Source organism: Triticum aestivum, chromosome 5A (genome assembly GCF_018294505.1).
Source record: "Triticum aestivum cultivar Chinese Spring chromosome 5A, IWGSC CS RefSeq v2.1, whole genome shotgun sequence".
Lineage (NCBI taxonomy): Eukaryota > Viridiplantae > Streptophyta > Magnoliopsida > Poales > Poaceae > Triticum > Triticum aestivum.
In genome coordinates, this window is record NC_057806.1 from 343,484,667 (window position 1) to 343,502,152 (window position 17,486).

A 17,486-nucleotide genomic window follows, 5' to 3' on the forward strand; every position below is an offset into this window, starting at 1 on the left:
GGCGGAGCCGGCCACCGTTGGGGCGTGGTCGCCGCGAGCAGCAGCGCGATGGCCGTGTCCAGGTGCGCGGAGGCCACGTCCAGGGCCGCGTAGAGCAGCATGGTGGCCTTTTCCAGCGCCACGACGTCCAAAACGGCGGGGGCGGTGCACAGCCCGGCGAAGTCAGCGACGCCCGCCTACTTGATGATGGCGACGGGCGGCGAAACGGCGACGGCGGCCGTCCTCACGGATGAGGCGGAGGAAGAAAGAGATGAGTCCAGGCATCTCACCGTTGGCGAGGCCTTCGTGTGCTCTCGGCAGAGCGTGCGTGATAACGTGTTTGAATGAAAAGATTAACTTGTCTTGATTGATAGAAATAGTACAGCTTATATATGTTTGGAAGAGACGCATCGCACAAGACGCGATGGTTGGAACGACAAGGGGAGATTTCCCTCTAATTAATATGCGCTAACTAATCACAACAGTTCTACTCCCTGGCATTGCTGCTGATTTTGGCCTCCACGAAGCAAATTCATGGCCAAACCAGCCGAATGATAGTATAGCACAGGGCGGTCACATGAAATAAAGAGAGAACCCCAGGATCAAATATATCCTGCCAGGACTAGCACATTGCATCTCATTCATGTCCAGAAGCATCACATTAACCATGCACATGTCAAACGAACATCACATTAACATCACTTGTAACCTCTCTACAAAGTCACATGGGGCACAGGCACAGAAGGCCCAAAAAACAGTCCGGTTGAGCTGCAGTGGTGGACTTGACACCACTGATTCAGCAGATCGCACTTTCTCCAACACACCGCGCTCAGGCGGTAAAACATGGTTTACCCTGCATCATCCTTGGCCCCTGTCAAGCATCACATGCAAAAACCGAAGGGCCCTAGAAACGTTGTGCAACGAAAAAACCACTAGGACTTGAGAAGCAGGAAAGGGCGACCCGCCCCTAGGACGGCGCCAGAAACCCTACAAAACAAGTAAAAACATGCCGCTACTGCCCAGCAGACGGCTTGCTCGACAGCCTACGCTTGTACCGCTTGAGAACTGAAGCCAGGTTCTCCTTCCCTTTAGGAAAAGCTACGTCTCCTGCGGCTGTTCCGCTTCGACCCTTGCGTCCACAGATAGCTACTTCCACGTCCCTGATCGTCTCCAAGATGGCAGCTGAAGTGGTGAAGGTGCCAGAAATGGGCCTGGCACCCGGGCCTGTTATCTGAAGGCATGCGCACCCGGTGAGAGGTTTCCGGGGCTTGGAAAAGGCGGGTTCAATGATTCCCTGCGTAAGGTAGATATATAACATCAGCAAAAACCAAGCAAAATGAACCCAGTAAGAGTAGGTGTTTTGCCTCTGCATTCTCACAGCAGCACAATCTAACAATCCAATACAACTGAGCAAACAAAGCCCGTTATTTATGTTTGTCTTTTTCTCAAGGAGAAATCGCAAGAGAGATGCCAAGTTGAGAATTAAGGTAAGTTTGTTCCACTTGTGGATTATATACAACTATAAGTCAAACTCCAATCTATGCAAATGCCATATATAGTAGTGGGTCAGTTTATTTGCATCGTCAAGTACTCCCAACAGCATAGCAAGTTGATATGTGCCCAACTTGCTATGCTCAAATAAATATGCATTTAAAGTAACTTAATGGAAGGTGAGGTTAATTTTCAAAGTAATGCAGTCAGGATGCTTATATAACCTTTGCTACATGGATGAGTCAACCAATGCCTGGATCCTTCTTTCAGGGGTAGCCACATTTTGCACTCCTAGTCCACAGATCCAAACAGAAACTAGCCCCTTTTATACGGGAAATACACAGGAGCACATGGGTGCTCCACCCCCTATACAAAAATTAAATTAAAAAATACCAGGAAAATTAAAAAAAACTGAAATTTTGGGATATCAAACTTGGGTGCCCAATCTACTCGCGTATGAAGTTTCATAGAAAAATACCAGGAAATGTATCCGCAGCGAAGAAAATACAGTCCAAACTAAAATCCATCCAAACCGGTTTTTTTCGGTACATAGGATTTCTTTGTCTTTTTTGCCATGGATATGTTTTCTGGTATTTTTTCACGAAATTTCACATGAATGTAGATTGGGCACCCAGGTTTCATATCCCAAAATCCCAGATTTTTTTTGAAATTTTCCTGGTATTTTTTTGAACTTAATGTTCATATAGGTGTGGAGCACCCAGGTGCTACAAATCCTCTTCCCTTTTATAATCTCTTTTGTACATTCTCTATAATCTCCCCCTGCTCTCCTTGTATTTTTGTTAGCTGCTCTCACCTCAACCCCCCTGCTTTCCTTCCCCTGACCTATGTAAATAGCTTGTATAGTTGATCCCTAACTTACTATAATAATAATAAAAATCAGTGGGGGCCTTTCCCGCTGTCATTTGCCCTAAAAAAACATTTTAATGGTAAAAGTACATAAGACGAAGGAATCACCTGAAGACGGTTCAGAACATATGTGTACTTCCCCCAAAGTTCCGGTCTACTTTCCACAAGGGAAAGATCCAGTACCCGGCGGATACACCAGACACCAAAACTAACAACCAGGGTAGCCTGCCAAACGCAGGTTTCACCACAACCGCGCATGCGCAGAAGATCAGCCGACAACAGATTCTCAGTTGTTTCTTGTGAAAGTCTCTCAGCTGCTGCAACTTGATCAATTAAATTTTCATCACAACCACCATTTTGCCTAAAGAGCCCTCCTGATCCTTCCAGTTTCAAGATATTCATGATGCAGAGCCTAAGACATTGAAGAAGCTCTGCCTCACACTCTGTGTAAGAGGAATCATCCTTTGTCATGCCACTTGATCTCTGGCCAGTGTTCACCTCGCTCTTATTCAATTCTGCACTTGACATACCAAACAGCTGTTCAAACGGTTGTTGGGCCCAAAGGGATTTATTGTTGGGGTTCATACCCAACTGCATAGAAAGGACATCTCTTTGGAGATTATGTTGTGAGCGCTCATTAAATGCAATTTGGGCTTTGGACCTGGCTGCCGACTCCACATATTGTGATCTCTCAGATGCCAGCTTACTTGGGTATGCTTGATTTCCGGCAGCACCACCAAAATTTGCTTCGTTCAACGCAGCCTTTCTGCTTGCAGCAATTACTGCAGATATGTCAGGTGAACTGTGATACTTCTTTGAGTATCCAGGTGAGCCAACACTTTCACTTTCATCAACAGAGGTAGAATCATAATAAGGTCTCTCGACCGTTGCATTGAAGCGATTCATTGCTGGGCTTTGTGGAGAGTTAGCTCCCAATGAACCCCGTAAATTTTGGTTGCGGGCATGCATAACAGGATCAGCATAGTTAGGAAAAGAATGTTCAGATAACCTAGGAACCCGTCTTGGATCCAGGGGGATGTTAGAGTGCTGATTTCTACTTGCATTCATCCCTCTCAAATATGCCAGCTGATATCCATGAATAGTAGCAGGCTGATAGAACTGATTATCAGAGTAAGATGGCATATTGAAATTTGAATAGTATTTTGGATTTTGCTCAAGTAAGCTGCTGCTTGAACTCAAAATGTCTGTATATGGTGAATTCATGTTCTGAGACCAGTTGGATGAACCCATTGGACCCATCTGATGCCCAGAACTCCAGTCTAGACTACGGATATCCTTATCACGGGACATCGAGTCCCACGAGTTCAGTGAGGTAGCTGATGCTCGCAGCGCATCTCTCATCAAGGGGCTCTTTGAAGCTTCAATGGTTTGGTTATCAGCCCTCACAGCAGAATTAGCTGCTCTCAAGTCCAGTCCGAGCAAAAAGTTATACCTTTTTTCATTAGCATCTTGTGTAAGCTTACCATGATAATCAAAAAGATGCCCCCAGAACTCGTCAAGATGTGCTGCTAACTGCTTCCTTGCAGCACGGCCCAAACCAGACTGTGTCGAGAGGCTGCCACTGCCAGCATCAGAGTCTTTTCCCCTGCTGAAAGTAAGAGATGGTGGACCATCAGGATTGGAAGGTGCTCTGCCTCCAGCAGACTTCTCATGTTCCAAATTATGTGAGGCAACACTATCCTTGTCCCTGCAAACTTCTGCTACTACTTCAACATCTTTTTCAGTTGCGCTCTTCCGTTTGATGTTCTCTGCATGAATATGTTCTACTTCACTGGCTGTAGAAACCTTTGGTACCGACTCTGTCCAGTCAGCCACACAAACTGGTTTTGGCTCTTCATGGTAGACAGGTGGTGAGGGTTGAGCTTTAGGAGTACTCACTGCATAAGCAGTTGATTGTTGACTGTCAGGATCAGACTCTACAGTGGTGTCAGAACTTTCAGTATGCTCCAAAGCTGATTTCTGATGACTTTGATGACTTTCCATTGGATCCCTGAGAATAGCATCAGTAGAAGACCTTTGAACTTCTTCATGGGCAACATCTTCCAGAAAAACATCTTCTCTATGGTGAGTACTGCCCAATGGTTCTCTCTGAGAGTGCATAGAGAACTCCAGAGTTTCAGCTTCATTACTTGCAGACTTCAGTGGAGTAACAGCCAGAAACAGTGTAAACAGAAGACATGAACATGAAATTAGGACGATAAGAGTATATGGAAGTACAACAGGGCTCCCGGTGTTCCCTTTCATGCTGTTTGTCCAGGTGCTATCACCAAACAGGATTTCTGCCTTGAAAATGATGTTTGTAAATAGCATGAGAAGAAATGCGAGAAAGGCCAATATTTCAACAGATGAAGATATTCTGTAGTTGCCCATTATTGATCTTGAGGAAGCAACCCGGAAAACAGGTATAACAGACGCAGGAAGGAGCATAGCCTGGATGACTGGACAGATGATAATTAACTGATATATCGCTTCTGAGCCCGCAACCTTTGCATAGTAGATTGTAGGAATCATGGCAAAAACCTTGAGTAGCAGATGATGTGCCGAAAGAGAAAGGTTTATACCAAAGAAATTCTCTACAATTGCATGGCTACCAATAATAGATGACAGTGAGACGATGTGGCTCGAAAGGAGAAGAACCATTAAGAACACAAGCGGCGCTGCAGGATTCATGAATATCTGCAGAAGACAAGATTCAGAAAAACTCAGAATATAACTTCAATGCAGGACTGAAATAAAAAAAGGCAATGTCGCAAATAATTCAATATGTGGGATAGGGGGGACATGTCAGATACAAAACTTAAAAGGTAAGTAGGAAGTACAGAAAGGAAGACACGGACCTGGTTCATTAGCTCTACAACATCTTGAAAGGTCAGGAGCAGTGTATCACCGGATCCAACTGCTGCTGAGCTTATCAGAACATAGTTCACAAGAAAAACCCCAGAAAAAATAAATAAGATCGAAACAAGGTGGTCATGAAATAAGGCCCCAAGTGTAACAGGGGATCTTCTTTGAGCCTGCACATATGATATTCAAATTAACATAAACAAGGTAAAGGGGGTACAATATGCAGAGTACAAATTAAGCAAAATAAACTTGTTTCTCGAATCAACAAATGAAGATGTACTTGATGTGTTATATAACTGTTTGAATTTCCAGACCTCGTAAGTCAAAGTCATAACCACATAGGGACAGGCTGCAGAATGCTGGTGTTTTAGCTATCATTTTGTTTACTGAGAAGTCCAACTGATTATCCATAAATCAAGTTGAGTTTTTCATCACACTTCATGTAAGGTAGCATGAACAGGTTTGCCTTTTCCTTTTGTGAGAAAACAAGAACATAAATTACATATCTTCTATCATGCCTGCGCACAGACGCACACAATTCTTTTAGGGATTAACAAACCACACCAGTATATCATACCACAAAGTCATCACTGGTAACAAGGACTCGGGATCTAAACTTATATGGCTTAGTGGGGTGTTTACAGACTAAGATTGATCTTGTCTAACAAAATGCAACATGGATACTGGTTAGTTAAGATTGTGTGATAACTCTGCTGAGAGGGAGAGAATTGTGCTGTTCACAAGTACGGAGTATATGCCTACCCATTACCGGAAAAGGGGTATATACAAGCCTTGCATGAGCCAACCTAGACTAACAGACCTATACACATGTGGTACAAACTCAAGGTGGATCTGAGCCACCTAGTTTTAGGGTACAAAAGTATGAAAGCTATGTTGGTATCCATTATGAGCGGTGAGCCGGTGAGAAATCTGTAACTTAAAAGTCTTGAAGGTCAAACAGAAAATACTGAAGATCGTTGACTGCTAAGAGTGAGAACGCATGAAGGCGCCATATCAAATTACTGAAGGGAAAGCCTTACATTGGGCCAAACGGGCCTACAGGCATCTGCACTTAAAAACTTCCAATGGAAGATAAGGTGCTATTGATGTGAAACCAGCACAACAAGAATTCCAACAGTTTGTACTTTTTCTGGTGATGAAAAAACCAGCTTTGTATCGTCTATGATGTATTTAGTACTGTCAGTGGTATAAGTTGATACATCTCAAGAAAAAGGTGGCATAACTTGATTGACAAAATATGGAATGTCGTAAACACCATACACGGCACATTCCGAATTATATAAGTTTAAACACAGCCACACGAACTTGATATGGAACTGAAGACAAGTTTAAAAAAAATTAAGGGCCCCAAATGTAACTAATGCACCACACTACCTGAATATCTTTCAAGTGACCATGAACAAGAAACACGGAAAGTACTTACCTGTACAAATGATGAATGAACATAGAAGTTGTGCGCTATTACATTTCCACCCAGAAGTGCCATGAGCGAGTAGGCACTTTCACCACTCAACTTGGGGAACATCACATCCATATCGAGAGGAACTCTTGGTTGACTGACCAATAAACCAAGCACGAAACAAACAAGTGCGAGACCTGCTATGCAGGCATTGAATATTCCAGCCATCTTCTTGTCCTGTAATGGGCAGAAGCAGGAGCCAAGCGCACGTAAGAATTTGAGAAGGTTCCTTGTACGAGATGCAGTTTTTATTAAAATTACCAGATGGGAGATCGCATATGGTAGTAGATTAACTGCAAAGCTTGCAAACCATATGCCTGTGACAAGGTCATCGTACTCGAATACAAGGTTAAACCCCATTGCAATGCCTGATATCTGAAATAACCAAACATCACCGTCAGACCATCAAAATTTTGGAACTTGGGAACCAGTAACATCACATGCTTTGGCAAGTTAATGCATGTATCACATAGGAAAAGAAAATTTCCGGAATGAAGCACTGACAGAACATATAGATTTGTGAAAAGTGCCTAGACATACCATGGTAATCTCTGCAGTTAACAAGGACAGCAATGCCTGAACACCAAGGCCAACACATATTGGCTGACTGTACTCCTGGACGCATATCTTCATGTTCATGTACAAGTATTGCAACAAAACAAAAATCAAATTCCCGTAGAACGAATTCGATGCATACAGCTGAATGATACAGAACAATAAAGGACAACATTTATTTATTTATTTGAAAGGAAAAGGACAGCATTTTATTTATTTATTTGAAAGGAAATGGACAACATTTAGAAAGAGCTGAATTCTCTAAAGGTAAAGGGAGCCAAAAAAAAGAGGAACTTTGGGTGGGTGATTGCTGGTTGCTGCCTGCGTGCGGCTGTGGGGTAATGCCTTTTGGCTTTGGGGGCGTGATTTTGCTCAAGTTTGCTACCTGCGTGCAGTTCTGGATAGTGTTCCTCTGGTTTTGGGGGCACTGATTATTCATGTACACTACCCAGCTTTACCTTTCAGTTTGTAAGAAACTTTGTGTTTTCGAATGGCCGGGTAACGAAAATTTACCTTTTGTCTTAAAAAACAAAGAGGAACTTTGATTACATGGGAGCTATTGTATCATTGGAGATCACCGTCAATCGTATCTAGGTCATCCATGGCGACTCGCTAGAGCTGTTTGAATAACTCTGCAAAGCAAGACGAAGAAGGAAGCGAGGAGAGTGGTGGTTACCTGGGCAAGATTCTTGGTAGTGACCATGCCGATGCATATGGAGAGGTACTGGCAGAGGACGGCGGAGAAGTTGAAGAGCAGCACGAGCAGCACGAGATCATAGCCGAAGCGAGAGCCGGCGTCCACGGTGGTGACCCACTTGCCGAGGTCGATGTACCCAATCGAGATGAAGAGCGCCGGGCCAAGCGTGCGGAAAAGGTTGCTCCGGCCGCCATCTTCGGCTCCCAGGGACTGTGCTAAGCTCCGGACGCCGTCCATGGCGGGCGGAGCGAGAAGAAGCGCGCTAGCAACGAACCCAGAGACGGCGGCGAGCAGGCGGGATCCCGGCTGGCACTAGACTAGCACAGCCAGCGATCTGCGTGACGGGGAGGACGGATCGGATCGGGGGTCGCGGGCTTGGTTGCCTAGGGGTGCGGGCTGGGATCGTGGGGAATGGCGGGGAGGAGGAGAGGAGCGGAGCAGGACGAGGAGGAGAGGAGGCAGGGGGGCAGACGCAGGAGCATGAGAGGGGAGGGGGGCGGGGTGAGGAGGGCGGAGAGGTAGGGGAGGGGCAGGGGCATGGATGGAGAAGGGGGAGGAAGAAGAGTGATGGTGGACTGATGGGAGATGGGTTCTTGGGGTCGGGGAAGATGGGGGAGAGATTGGAGGGGATTCTCTGTGGCTCAGCTGTGTCTGCTGGTGTCAGGTGAGGGATCTCGTGTGGCTGTTGTTGCTGCTGCTGTTGTTGTTTTTACCATCATCTCCTCCTTTATTCATGTGTTAGAAGAGTAATATCGCTTACAAGTATTGGGATGATTGCACTAGAGGTAAAATCTATCCCTAATTTAGGAGGAGAAAACTCAGCTATCCTAGCTAACCCGTGAGCTGCCTAGTTACTCTCTTTGATACCGTGATTATGGATTACATGATTAAAATTCAAGGACGTGAACTAGCAATCATCAAAGATGACACTAGCAATTGAAGAAGAGCTGCCATCTAATTTTTTTAAACCCCTCCACGCTGTCAGAATTGATCTCAGTCTTACTGCATCCCTTGTACGAGCTAGATTCATGCCAAATCTAACTGGCGGTATCCTCTGTCGTGAAAGAATCAAAGCATATATCAATTTCTGCATTTGCAGCACTAATGAACTTCCAATTGTGATACTGGAGCACTATATCAATTGATCCCTCGAGTGTATTCATATCCAACCCGGCACCAACATTTAGTTTCACATAATCGTAACTTGGATTCACCCAACCACCAACTCTCCGCATTGGTTTCGGACTGCATAAAATTATGAAATTTGTCGCAAGTCCTCTCACTATCTAATCTACTTGGGTTGCACTTTGAGGTTCTTCTTCATTGGTAAATTTTTGATGCTTATATCACAAATACCAAGATGTGGTTGCCGCTGTTTCTCTCAACTTAGGTAGACCTAATATATGAACTCATGCTTCTTCATACACAGCGAGTGCTCTATTATAGCCTCACCGGTCTTGTCCACATCTAGCACCTTTTTGATAATATCCTAGATGCCAAGCAACTTACAAACATCCCACGCAAGATTCATGCCAAATGTAACCATGATAGCCTCTCACGTGAAAGAATCAAAAGCATATATCAATTTCTGCATTTGCGACACCAATGAACTTCTAATTATGATACTGGAGCACTGCGCCAATTGATCCCTCAAGTGTATTCATATCCAACCCAGCACCAACATTTAGTTTCACATAAACGTATCTTGGATTCACCCAACCACCAACTCTCCGCATTGGTTTCGGACTGCATGAGATTATGAAATTTGTCGCAAGTCCTCTCAGTATCAAATCTATTTGGGTTGCACTTTGAGGTTCTTCTCCATGGGTAAATTTTCGACGCTCATATCACAAATACCAAGCTGCGGTTGCCGCTGTTTCTCTCAACTTGGGTAGACCTAATATATGAACTCATGCTCCTTCATACACAACAAGTGCTCTATTATAGCCTCACCGGTCTTATCCACATCGAGCACCTTTCTGATAATATCCTAGATGCAAAACACTTACAAACATCCAACGCAAGATTCATGCCAAATGTAACCATGATAGCCTCTCATGTGAAAGAATCAAAGCATATATCAATTTATGCATTTGCAACAGCAATGAACTTCCAGTTGTGATCCCGCAACACTGAGCCAACCGATCCCTCAAGTGTATCTAGATCCAACCCAACATCAACGTTTAGTTTCACATAACCGTATCTTGGCTTTACCCAACCAGCCACTCTCCGCATTGGTTTCGGACTGCATGAGATAATGAATTTTGCCTCCTCTCACCGCCAAATTTATTTGGACTGCACTTTGAGTTTCTTCTCCATGGGTCAATTTTCTAAGTTCATACCAAAAATACCAAGCTGGGTTTGCCAATGTTTCTCTCAGCTTGGGCAGACCTAATATATGAATATCATGCTCCATTATACACAAAAAATGCTCTACTATAGCCTCACCAACCCTGTCCACACATATCGCCCTTTTGATAATATCCTCGATGCCAAGCAACTTCCACACGTCCGACGCAAGCTTGCTCTCGAACAACAGATGCTTGATCGTATCAAGACCTAGTTTGCAAGTAGGACAACACACATTGATTTTGAGATGCTTGTTGGCTAGTACTGATCGGCACGGGATCGCGCTATATAGCCCCCTCCAGATAAAAAAGTCTTAGTTGGACACCATAGGCTCCAAATCGAGTCCCAGAATTCTATAACTTGTGGCCAAACTAGGATTGCCATAAAAAATGATAGGCCGAGCGCACTGCAAAGTCCCTGATTTTGTACAATTCCACACCAGGAAATCTCTCATTTCATGCAAGGGAAGGGGTATTGCAAGGATCCGTTGGACATCCATCTCCCAAAACATTTGCCTCACCAGTAGTTCATCCCAATCGCCTAATGCAGGGTCTATAAGATCACTCACACGAGTCAGCATGTTGTTAATCTAGTTGTAATCACCTTCCTTGATGGAGATTGTGGGATCCAATCATCCTCCCAAATATTGATTTTCTACCCATCCCCTACTCTCCATATATGCCCAAGTTTCAAGGTTTCAACACCAGCCATAATACTTTGCCAAGTATATGAAGCTTTCTTTTTCAACGTTGCACACATAAGATCACCATCTCGGTAATATTTCTCCTTCAAGATCTATGCACATTGGGAATCTGGGTTATCAATGAGATGACAAGCTTGTTTAGCCAATAATGCAAGGTTAAAGCAACGTATATCTCTAAAACCCATGCCACCTTTCTTATCTGGTATGCACATCTTCCACCATGCAAAGCAGTGCATCCTCTTGTGAGTTACATCATCGCCCCACCAAAAACGAGATATCGCGTCTGTGATTCCTTTGCAAGTTTTTGGGAATTTTAAAAACGATCATCGCGTAAGTTGGTATAACTTGTGCTACTGATTTAATTAGGATCTCTCTGCCTCCTTAAGGTAGACATCTTTCCTTCCAACCATTAAGTCTCAGCACTAACCGGTCAATCACATACTCGAAACTCTCACTTTTATCAAGCCCAACTGTAGCCGGCAATCCCAAATATTTGTCATTCAATGCCTCTGTAATAATATCGAGAGAGGAACAAACCTTGGTGATGGTTGTTGGGGAACGTAGCAGAAATTCAAAAAATTTCCTACGTAACACCAAGATCTATCTATGGAGAGACCAGCAACGAGTAGAAAGGGAGTGCATCTACATACCATTGTAGATCGCTAAGCGGAAGCGTTCAAGTGAACGGGGTTGATGGAGTCGTACTCGTCGTGATTCAGATCACCGATGATCCTAGTGCCGAACGGACGGCACCTCCGCGTTCAACACACGTACAGCTCGACGATGTCTCCCACGCCTTGTTCCAGCAAGGAGAGAGGGAGAGGTTGAGGAAGACTCCATCCAGCAGCAGCACAACGGCGTGGTGGTGATGGAGGAGCGTGGCAATCCTGCAGGGCTTCGCCAAGCACCTACGGGAGAGGAGGAGGTGTCACGGGAGGGAGGGAGGCGCCAAGGGCTCAGGTATGGATGCCCTCCCTCCCCTCCACTATATATAGGGGCAGGGGAGAGGGGGGAGGCGCAGCCTTGCCCCTTCCTCCAAGGAAGGGGTGCGGCTAAGAGGGGGGGAGGAGTCCATCCTCCCCAAGGCACCTCGGAGGTGCCTTCCCCCTTTAGGACTCTCCCCTTTTTCCTATATCTTGGCGCATGGGCCTCTAGGGGCTGGTGCCCTTGGCCCATGTAGGCCAAGGAGCACCCCCTACAGCCCATGTGGCCCCCCGGGGCAGGTGGCCCCACCCGGTGGGCCCCCGGGACCCTTCCGGTGGTCCCGGTACAATACCGATGACCCCGAAACTTGTCCCGATGGCCGAAACGGACTTCCTATATATAAATCTTTACCTCCGGACCATTCCGGAACTCCTCGTGACGTCCGGGATCTCATCCGGGACTCCGAACAACATTCGGTAACCACATACAAGCTTCCTTTATAACCCTAGCGTCATCGAACCTTAAGTGTGTAGACCCTACGGGTTCGGGAGACATGCAGACATGACCGAGACGTTCTCCGGTCAATAACCAACAGCGGGATCTGGATACCCATGATGGCTCCCACATGTTCCACGATGATCTCATCGGATGAACCATGATGTCAAGGACTTTATCAATCCCGTATTCAATTCCCTTTGTCTATCGGTATGTTACTTGCCCGAGATTCGATCGTCGGTATCCAATACCTTGTTCAATCTCGTTACCGGCAAGTCACTTTACTCGTTCCGTAACACATCATCCCGTGATCAACTCCTTGGTCACATTGCGCATATGATGATGTCCTACCGAGTGGGCCCAGAGATACCTCTCCGTTTACACGGAGTGACAAATCCCAGTCTCGATCCGCATAAAACAATAGATACTTTCGGAGATACCTGTAGTGCACCTTTATAGTCACCCAGTTACGTTGTGACGTTTGATACACCCAAAGCACTCCTACGGTATCCAGGAGTTACACGATCTCATGGTCAAAGGAAGAGATACTTGACATTGGCAAAGCTCTAGCAAACGAACTACACGATCTTTGTGCTATGCTTAGGATTGGGTCTTGTCCATCACATCATTCTCCTAATGATGTGATCCCGTTATCAACGACATCCAATGTCCATAGCCAGGAAACCATGACTATCTGTTGATCACAACGAGCTAGTCAACTAGAGGCTCACTAGGGACATATTGTGGTCTATGTATTCACACATGTATTACGATTTCCGGATAATACAGTTATAGCATGAATAAAAGACAATTATCATGAACAAGGAAATATAATAATAATACTTTTATTATTGCCTCTAGGGCATATTTCCAACAGTCTCCCACTTGCACTAGAGTCAATAATCTAGTTCACATCGCCATGTGATTAACACTCACAGGTCACATCGCCATGTGACTAATACCCAAGAGTTTACTAGAGTCAGTAGTCTAGTTCACATCACTATGTGATTAACACTCAATGAGTTTTATGTTTGATCATGTTGCTTGTGAGAGAGGTTTTAGTCAACGGGTCTGAACCTTTCAGATTCGTGTGTGCTTTACAAATCTCTATGTCATCTCCTAGGTGCAGCTACCACGCTCTATTTGGAGCCATTCCAAATAACTGTTCCACTTGGAGCTATTCTAAATTGTTGCCCCATTATATGTATCCGGTCTCTCTACTCAGAGCTATCCGGATAGGTGTCAAGCTTGCATCGACGTAACCCTTTACGACGAACTCTTTTACCACCTCCATAATCGAGAAAATTCTTAGTCCACTAGTTACTAAGGATAACTTTGACCGCTGTCCTGTGAGCCATTCTTGGATCACTCTTGTACCCCTTGACTGACTCATGGCTAGGCACACTTCAGGTGCGGTACACAGCATAGCATACTGAAGAGCCTACGTCTTAAGCATAGGGGACGACCTTCGTCCTTTCTCTCTATTCTGCCGTGGTCGAGCTTTAAGTCTTAACTTCGTACCTTACAACTCAGGCAAGAACTCCTTCTTTGACTGGTCCATCTTGAACACCTTCAAGATCATGTCAAGGTATGTGCTCATTTGAAAGTATTATTAAGCATTTTGATCTATCCTTATAGATCTTGATGCTCAACGTTCAAGTAGTTTAATCCAGATTTTCCATTGAAAAACACTTTTCAAATAACCCTATATGCTTTCTAGAAATTCTACATCATTTCTGATCATCAATATGTCAACAACATATACTCATCAGAAATTCTATAGTGCTCCCACTCACTTCTTTGGAAATACAAGTTTCTCATAAACTTTGTACAAACCCAAAATCTTTGATCATCATCAAAGCATACATTCCAACTCCGAGATGCTCACTCCAATCCTTAGAAGGATTGCTGGAGCTTTGCATACTTATTAGCATCTTTCGGGATTGACAAAACCTTCCAGTTGTATCACATACAACCTTTCCTCATTAAAATCGTCGAGGAAACAATGTTTTGACATCCTATCTGCAAGATTTCATAAATACAGCTAATGCTAACATGAATCCGACGGACTTAAGCATCGCTACGGATGAGAAAATCTCATCGTAGTCAACTCCTTGAACTTGTGAAAAACTTTTTGCCACAAGTCGAGCTTCATGGATGGTGACATTACCATCCACGTCCGTCTTCTTCTTAAAGATCCATTTATCTTAATGGCTTGCCGATCATCGGGCAAGTCCACCAAAGTCCATGGATCCGTTCTCGGATTTTATGGCCTCGAGCCATTTATCGGAATCCGGGCCCACCATCGCTTCTCCATAGCTCGTAGGTTCATTGTTGTCCAGCAACATGACCTTCAAGACAGGATCACCGTACCACTCTGAAGTAGTACGCATCCTTGTCATCCTACGAGGTTTTGGGAGTGACTTGATCCGAAGTTTCATGATCAATATCATAAGCTTCCACTTCAATTGGTGTAGGTGCCACAGGAACAACTCCCTGTGCCCTGTCACACACTAGTTGAAGAGACGGTTCAATAACCTCATCAAGTCTCCACCATCCTCCCACTCAATTCTTTCGAGAGAAACTTTTCCTCGAGAAAGGACCCGATTCTAGAAACAATCCATATTGCTTTCGGATCTGAATTAGGAGGTATACCCAACTGTTTTGGGTTTCCTATGAAGATGCATTTTATCCGCTTTGGGTTCGAGCTTATCAACCTGAAACTTTTTCATATAAGCGTCATAGCCCCAAACTTTTAAGAAACGACAACTTAGGTTTCTCTAAACCATAATTCATACGGTGTCATCTCATCGGAATTACGTGGTGCCCTATTTAAAGTGAATGTGGTTGTCTCTAATGCCTAACCCATGAACGATAGTGGTAATTCGATAAGAGACATCATGGTACGCACCATATCCAATAGGGTGCAACTATGATGTTCGGACACACCATCACATTATGGTGTTCCAGGCGGTATTAATTGCGAAACAATTTCCACAATGTCTTAATTGTGTGCCAAAACTCGTAACTCAGATATTCATCTCTATGATCGTATCATAGACATTTTATCCTCTTGTCACAATGATCTTCTACTTCACTCTGAAATTACTTGAACCATTCAATGATTCAGACTTGTGTTTCATCAAGTAAATATTCTCAACATCTACTCGAATCATCTGTGAAGTAAGAACATAACGATATTCACTGCATACCTCAGCACTCATTGGACTGCACACATCAAAATGTGTTACTTCCAATAAGTTGCTATCTTGTTCCATCTGAAAACGAGGCTTTCCAGTCATCTTGCCCATGTGGTATGATTTGCATATCTCAAGTGATTCAAAATCAAGTGAGTCCAAACGATCCATTTGCATGGAGTTTCTTCATGCATATACACCAATAGACATGGTTCGCATGTCTCAAACTTTTCAAAAACGAGTGAGTCCAAAGATCCATCAACATGGAGCTTCTTCATGCGTTTTATACCATTATGACTTACATGGCAGTGCCACAAGTAAGTGGTACTATCATTACTATCTTATATCTTTTGGCATGAAAATGTGTATCCCTACGATCAAAATTCAATAAACCATTCCTTTAGGTGCAAGAGCACTTATTCAGGTTTAATACTAATCTTTATGGTAGAGGGAGCGTGCGATGTTAGATCACATCAAACTTGGAAACACTTCCAACACGTATCGTCAGCTCACCTTTAGCTAGTCTCCGTTTTATTCCGTAGCTTTTATTTCGAGTTACTAACACTTAGCAACCGAACCGGTATCTAATACCCTGGTGCTACCAGGAGTACTAGTAAAGTACACATTAACATAATGTATATCCAATATACTTCTATCGACCTTGCCCGCCTTCTCATCTACCAAGTATCTAGGGTAATTCTGCTCTAGTGACTGTTCCCCTTATTACAGAAGCACTTAGTCTCGGGTTTGGGTTCAACCTTGGGTTTCTTCACTGGAGCAGCAGCTGATTTGCCGTTTCATGAAGTATCCCTTCTTGCCCTTGCCCTTCTTGAAACTAGTGGTCTCACTGACCATCAACGATTGATGCTCCTTCTTGATTTCTACTTTCGCGGTGTCAAACATCGCGAATATCTCAAGGATCATCATATATGTCCCTGATATATTATAGTTCATCACGAAGCTCTAGCAGCTTGGTGGTAATGACTGCGGAGAAACTATCACTATTTCATTTGGAAGATCAACTCCCATTCGATTCAAGTGATTGTTGTACTCAGACAATCTGAGCACAAGCTCAACGATTGAGCTTTTCTCTCTTAGTTTGTAGGCTAAGAAAATTGTCGGAGGTCTTATACCTCTTGACGTGGGCACGAGCCTGAAATCCCAATTTCAGCCCTCGAAACATCTCATATGTTCCGCGACGTTTCGAAAACGTCTTTGGTGCCTCTACTTAAACCATTTAACTGAACTATCACGTAGTTATCAAAACGTGTATGTTCGATGTTCGAAACATCCACAAACGACGTTTGGGGTTCAGCACACTGAGCAGTGCATTAAGGACATAAGCGTTCTAGTGTCCGCATAATCGCTACTGTCAACTTTCAACTATATTTTCTCTAGGAACATATCTAAAACAGTAGAACTAAAGCGCGAGCTACGACATAATTTGCAAAAGGTCTTTTGACTATGTTCAGGATAATTAAGTTCATCTTATGAACTCCCACTCAGATAGACATCCCTCTAGTCATCTAAGTGATTACATGATCCAAGTCAACTAGGCCGTGTCCGATCATCACGTGAGACGGACTAGTCATCATCGGTGAACATCTTCATGTTGATCGTATCTACTATACGACTCATGCTCGACCTTTCGGTCTCCGTGTTCCGAGGCCATGTCTGCACATGCTAGGCTCGTCAAGTTAACCCTAAGTGTTTTCGCTGTGTAAAACTGTCTTACACCCGTTGTATGTGAACGTAAGAATCCATCACACCCGATCATCACGTGGTGCTTAGAAGCGACGAACTGTAGCAACGGTGCACAGTTAGGGGAGAACACTTCTTGAAATTGTTGTAAGGGATCATCTTATTTACTACCGTCGTCCTAAG

General features: G+C 44.2%; 1 protein-coding gene across 1 annotated transcript; it reads right to left on the minus strand.

Moving 5' to 3' along the window:
* Positions 1-640: 640 nt before the first annotated feature.
* Positions 641-8,506, minus strand: LOC123103290 (protein ETHYLENE-INSENSITIVE 2). The gene is made up of 7 exons (XM_044524819.1): positions 7,914-8,506; positions 7,223-7,309; positions 6,944-7,057; positions 6,647-6,859; positions 5,196-5,372; positions 2,446-5,034; positions 641-1,273 (listed from the first exon to the last, which is right to left on the minus strand). Exons 1-7 carry the CDS (start codon positions 8,169-8,171, stop codon positions 992-994), a joined length of 3,720 nt encoding a protein of 1,239 aa, XP_044380754.1. The 5' UTR covers positions 8,172-8,506; the 3' UTR covers positions 641-991.
* Positions 8,507-17,486: the final 8,980 nt, after the last annotated feature.

Excerpts from the sequence above, each read along its gene's own strand:
- LOC123103290 (XM_044524819.1), bottom strand. The coding sequence starts at position 8,171 with ATGGACGGCGTCCGGAGCTTAGCACAGTCCCTGGGAGCCGAAGATGGC. Across the intron at positions 5,035-5,195 it reads TTGTAGAGCTAATGAACCAG|ATATTCATGAATCCTGCAGC; the intron begins GTCCGTGTCTTC and ends TGTCTTCTGCAG. Across the intron at positions 1,274-2,445 it reads ATGTTCTGAACCGTCTTCAG|GGAATCATTGAACCCGCCTT; the intron begins GTGATTCCTTCG and ends TACCTTACGCAG.